Source organism: Microtus ochrogaster, linkage group LG5 (genome assembly GCF_000317375.1).
Source record: "Microtus ochrogaster isolate Prairie Vole_2 linkage group LG5, MicOch1.0, whole genome shotgun sequence".
In the NCBI taxonomy this organism is placed as follows: domain Eukaryota; kingdom Metazoa; phylum Chordata; class Mammalia; order Rodentia; family Cricetidae; genus Microtus; species Microtus ochrogaster.
This window is the reverse complement of record NC_022031.1, coordinates 44,059,655-44,065,576: the sequence shown is the minus strand read 5'-3', so window position 1 is coordinate 44,065,576 and position 5,922 is coordinate 44,059,655. Positions and strand designations below refer to the sequence as shown.

The 5,922-nt window shown below is 40.9% G+C and overlaps 1 protein-coding gene across 2 annotated transcripts in view; it reads left to right on the top strand.

The window, feature by feature from the left end:
* Window positions 1-1,005: 1,005 nt before the first annotated feature.
* The window catches only part of LOC101981477 (acyl-coenzyme A amino acid N-acyltransferase 2-like), an 8,665-nt gene continuing 3,748 nt past the window's right edge, over window positions 1,006-5,922 (top strand). The window contains exons 1-3 of one of the 2 annotated variants that reach the window (XM_013351927.2): window positions 1,006-1,083; window positions 2,441-2,940; window positions 4,295-4,497. In XM_013351927.2, coding sequence (XP_013207381.1) covers window positions 1,079-1,083; window positions 2,441-2,940; window positions 4,295-4,497 — 708 coding nt within the window. In that variant the 5' untranslated portion in view covers window positions 1,006-1,078. Of the gene's footprint in view, window positions 1,084-2,437; window positions 2,941-4,294; window positions 4,498-5,922 lie in introns of both variants that reach the window. The other variant, XM_005362169.3, reaches the window with a different exon arrangement.

Below are 5,922 nucleotides of genomic sequence, written 5' to 3'. Positions count from 1 at the left end.
TAAGTGGATGGCAGCAAAATACTGTTATCCATTCCCAGCACTAGACTAAAAGACAGGCTCAAAACAACAAATAAACAGTATTTCTTGTTGTCTAAGTCACATTGTGTGTTTGATACCACACAGGAACTCTCAGTTCATACAAAGTTAGACTAGTGTGATAGTGTGAACGTAATTGGTCCATATAAGTTCAAAGGGAGTTGGACTATTAGGACGTGTGGCTTTGTTGCAGTAGGTATGGCCTCGGAGGAAATGTGTCATTGTGGGGTGGGCTTTAAGGTTCCCTTCATTCAAGTTATGTTTAGTATGATACACAGTTCACTTCCTATTGCTTGTGGATCAAGATGTATAACTCTCAGTTTCTTCTCTAGCACCATGTCTGCCTGCAGGTCACTATGTACCACCATGATGATCATGGACTAAAATTCTGAAACTGTCTACCGGCCCCAACTAAATGTTTTCTTTTATAAGAGTTGCCATGGTCACGATGTCTCTTCACAGCATAAAAACCCTAAGACAACCAGATTATGTGTATACATTTGTGTGTGTATTAGAGAGAGGGAGAGACAGACAGACAGAAAGACAGACAGACAGAGACAGAGACACAGAGAGAAATACCAAGGTCTTACTATGTGATCACTCAACCTAGGCTGGAACTTGCTATGTAGCCCAGGCTGTCCTCAAACTTGTGTCGATCCTCCTGCCTCTACCTCTCAAAGAGTGGGACTGCAGGTATGCTTCATTATGTTTGACTATAAACCAAACAATACTTAGGTAAATATTTTCTCTCTTAGTTAGTCCTAAGGGGTGGAACACTGGTTTCATGCCCAAGGTCTGGGTCATTTTTGGAAAGAGGGCAATTTCATACTTTTCTAATTAAACCTGCAAGAACTAATCATTATGGAATAATCATTAAACTGCATGAATATATGCCACTCTGATTGGTTTAATAAAGAAGTTGCTTGGCAAATAGCTGAACAGAATAAGGTTGGGCAGGAGAGCCAGACTAGGAGAGCTGGCAGGAAGAAGGGCAGACTGAGGAGTTGCCATCCTGACGCTCAGGAAGCAGGACGTGTAGAAAATGAGGTAAGAAGCCATGAGCCCAGTGGCAGAGAGTAGATAAGAAATACGGGTTAATTTAAATTTAAGAGTTAGCTAGTAACAAGCCTGAGTTATTAGCCGAGCATTTATAGTCAACATGAAGACTCTGAGTGATTACTTGGGAACTGGCAATGGTGGGAAAGAAACATTCACCTAGCAGAGCCAGAAATCTGAAGAGCACTCTTCCTCTTTTTCCTTTATTCCTGCCTTGTCTTCCCAAGATGTTTTTAATTTTATTTTATTAGGAAGTGTAACTTCCCAGGCAGCAAGAGGACTCAGTAGATTAGGAGTGCTTGCCTTCAAGTCTGATCATTTGAGTATGGTCCCTGGGATGGAAGGAGAAAAGTGGCTCCCATGGTTTCTCCTCTGACCACATATGCATCCAGGCATGCACATGCAAGCACACACACACACACACACACACACACACACACACACACACACAGTAAATAAGTGTGATTTTAAAAGTCTAATTTTCTATATCTCTGTATTTAGTCTCCTTTCAGGAAGCTCTTCCTTCTGACTCCAATTCTGTGTTCATTTAAAATTCTTTTTACCAGGAAAACCAGGAACCTTTAAAGGGGACTCGGTGGCCCTAGTTACATTACCACTGTGATAGATTACTTATTATTTTATTAATTTGGACTGGAATGGGCTGGAGAGATGTACTGTTTTGGAGCTGTATCCCATGTGCCACCTCCCATAAGTGTGATTTTAAAAGTCTAATTTTCTATATCTCTGTATTTAGTCTCCTTTCAGGAAGCTCTTCCTTCTGACTCCAATTCTGTGTTCATTTAAAATTCTTTTTACCAGGAAAACCAGGAACCTTTAAAGGGGACTCGGTGGCCCTAGTTACATTACCACTGTGATAGATTACTTATTATTTTATTAATTTGGACTGGAATGGGCTGGAGAGATGTACTGTTTTGGAGCTGTATCCCATGTGCCACCTCCCTTAACACCTCACAAACACACCATGGTAGGAATACTTTCACAGTATTAATATGTTTTCCAAACCACAAAACTACAGTGTTGTAATAGCCAAGATATGAATCTCAGGGGTCATATCTCGTTTGAATTCACTGTTTTGCTCTCCATTACTTACCAGATTTCTCCAGGCCATTTAGCTCAATCCACCAATGTAACATACAACCAGTGTTTCCGCTCTCTTCCTCTCCTCCCCTCTCTTCCTCTCCTCTCTTCTCTTCCTCTCCCTTTCCCCCCAGTTCTACACATTTTATACTAAAGTCCTTCGAAGTTTCATTTGATCAGACTTGGGCAGCCTTGCGTCGGTCTTTCCTTGGTCTTTAAGTCACCAACTCAGTTTCATCTCTCACAGCAGTGAAGAAGCACCGCGTGGTCCACTCACCAGCTTGCCAATGATCCAGCTCATCGTCACCCCCTCAAAAGCGCTTGTGGATGAGCCCGTGTCCATCCTAGCAACTGGTCTGCCTCCACTGCAGGTAGTGACCATCAAGGCAACACTGAAGGATGAGAAGGAGAATCTGTTCCAATCCAGAGCCTTCTACAAGGCCAATGAGGCTGGCGAAGTGGACCTGGAGCAGGCAGCGGCCTTGGGGGGTGACTATGTAGGAGTTCATCCAATGGGCCTCTTTTGGTCTCTGAAGCCCAAGCGGCCTTTCCAGCGCCTGATGAAGAGAGACGTGATGAACAGCCCATTTTGTATCACTCTGGACCTGTATGACTCTGTTCGCTTGAAAGATTCAGCCACAATTAGACCCAAGGCCAGTCAGACAGTGCAGCGCTGGTTTGTAGGCCCTGGGGTTCAGCGGAAGCAGATCCGAGAAGGTCGCATACGCGGAGCCCTTTTTCTCCCTCCAGGTAAGAATTATCTTCATTGTTATAGAAGATATATATTTTTCTACTTGTGACCTCTTTTTTGCTGTAGTAAATTTTATTTTATTTTTTTATTTTACATACCAGTCCCAGTTCCCCCTCCCTCCCCTCCTCCCACTCCCTTCACCTTTCCCCCATATTACCCGCCACGCGCTCGGGAGGCAGCAAAGTCCGTCAGATCACACTGAGGCAGAAACAAGCCCCCCCACCTCCCTGCATCTAGGCTGAGCAAGGTATCCTTCCATAAGGAATGGGCTCCAAAAATCCTTGCTGTAGTAATTTTAGCATGACCCTGGGTATATAAAAATATGAAATAGGTGTAGAAAACAGACAGTTACCAATAATAAAGCATAGAAAATGATTTTGAAAACAGTTCTTTGGTGTACACATGATTTTATCATTTATTAAACAAGAAAGCAAATTTGTGCATTGATGGGATGAATGGGCTTACCTAGAATTAAACTTTGGTTGAATATATGAGAATATAGAGCATGGTTAGATTATTTTCATTGTTTTCCAGGACTACCTAATATTTTTGTTTTCATAGTTGTCAATGCTAAGAAATCTGCTTCACATAAATATGAAGAATGGCATAGGTATGCTTAATGCATTTAAAAACTTGTCGAAATTCTATCCTCATTCTAAATCAAAGTTCATTTAATAAGTTTTTATGAAACTCAAGATAGTAAGTCAAAGAGCAATTTTAAAAATTAGACATTCTAACGATACAATCGGAATATTGTAATTTGACACAAACTAAAGAATGGCAAGAGGGACACATTAAAAGTTCTTGTTTTCTGTCACTAAGCCACTAGGCATCTATATGAACAAAACCCTGTGTGTATAGTAAAAACACTGTGGTTCCTAACACACAGCAAATCAACTTGACTCTGAGTCCCGACGTTTGAGGTTGCAGCTATCTGATACCAGTGCTATTCCAGCACACGTAGAGAGGCATGCCTGCTGTTCCTTCAGAACCAGGGAAAAGTGAAGTCTGGCAGGCATCAGCAGAAATGCCTTGGGACCACTTCTCATTTTATTTTGAGTTAAATTTTAGCCACTACATGTTCAAATCATTTCCTATTGTCAAATTTCTCCCACACTCACTTATATGGATCCATATGGATCTGCAACCCCAGTTTCAGAAGCTACACTAGAAATAACAATTCAGATGAATTAAACATGCACTCTCATGTGGATGTGTGTGTGTGTGCATACATGTGTAAGCATGTATGAGAGTGTGTACCAGTGTGTGCCTGTATGCAACTCATGCCTTTGTTTTCCCTGCTGTACTTAACTCTCTTTTGATCCCATTTTCTTGTTTCTTTTTTTCTCCCAGGAGAAGGTCCTTTCCCAGGAATTATTGACTTGTTCGGGATTGCTGGAGGTCTAATTGAATTCCGTGCCAGTCTTTTGGCTTCCCATGGTTTTGCAGTGCTGGCTTTAGCGTACTTTGCCTATGAAGGCCTGCCTGACAAACTGCTGGAGACCGACTTGGAGTATTTTCAAGAAGCTGCTGATTTCCTACTAGCTCATCCCAAGGTAGTTAAAATACTTTTTGATTCATCTCATAAAATCATAGGATAGACAAACCCACAAGCGTCTGGTCTAATCAGTACAGCCTTAGGCAGAGCACAGCTTACATTTTAAGAATGATAGGAGAGTTGGGCTGATTAGTAATTCCTGTTTACTGGCACACAGAAGACAATAAATACACAGAGCCCATATTGTGATTCTCTTCAGTGGGAAAAGCCAAGATGTCTTATGTTTAAAGCTCTTGTAATACATTCGTAAGTGGCTCTTCAGTGTTCTCTCAGCCACTGATCCTGAACCCTGATGAAGTTGATGTTTTCACACACCAGTGATTGTCTCTACATGATATGATGCTGGCGGAGGTTACATTAAAGGATCTGAGACCAAGACTAATGCAGAAGTTCAGTACTGGAGTCGAAGCCCAAGAGAACAACGTAATTAGCAGCAAAACTGACTTGGTGCAATAACCCGATTTCCTGACCTAGCTCTTCAGTTATTTTAAGATCTGGGAGTGGGTGGACAAAAGTAACTAACCAATGACAGGAGCTAGCCTCAGGAGAGAAATTTGGAAAGGAGGGGGGTCCTTTTAGAAAACATGGTTAAGTATCTCTGCAGCAATGAAATGGGGACCATGGTCCAGCGGCCTCAGTATCACCCGAGATCTGATAGAAAGGCAAGATTCCATTCCCTAAATAATAGTCAGCATTTTGTGTTTCTTATACATATTAAAATTTGAGGACAGACAAGTACACCTTGTAACCTGCCTTTTCTTAGGAAATAAATACCAATGGAATTGTGACTTAGTTCACTTGGAAAGGTCCCAAAGTATTGATATTTGTGCTAGTGACTGAAGAAACACAGAAATGTAAATACCATATGGTATCCACAGAATTGAGAGTTGAGATACTACTTAATTTAATATTATCTATCATTTTGTAGATAAACAATGTTCACTCAAATATTAGATACATCTGTCCAAGCGAACAAAGGTAAAATAATAAAGGCACAGCCCTTACCCTTGCGTTTGCTCAGTGACTATTAAGCACTACACTCACTAGTAATATTTAATATGCACCATCCCATTTAACATTCCACAGTAGCTTCATAGCCTAAATATCAAGGTTGAGCATTCTTAACTTAAGAATCAAATATAAAATTTAAAACATTTGAACATCAACACAAATCTCAAAAAGTTATTTTGGACTACTTTGTGGATTTTAGATTTCCACAGTGAAGCTTATCTGCCAATAGAGTCTGTGCAAATATTTCAAAGTCTGAAAACTCCAGACCCGAAACACTATGGCTCCATGCTTTTCAGATTAGGGCATCTGAACATCTGTAACAGCAGCTCTTTCTTCTTCTTCTTCTTCTTCTTCTTCTTCTTCTTCTTCTTCTTCTTCTTCTTCTTCTTCTTCTTCTTCTTCTTCTTCTTCT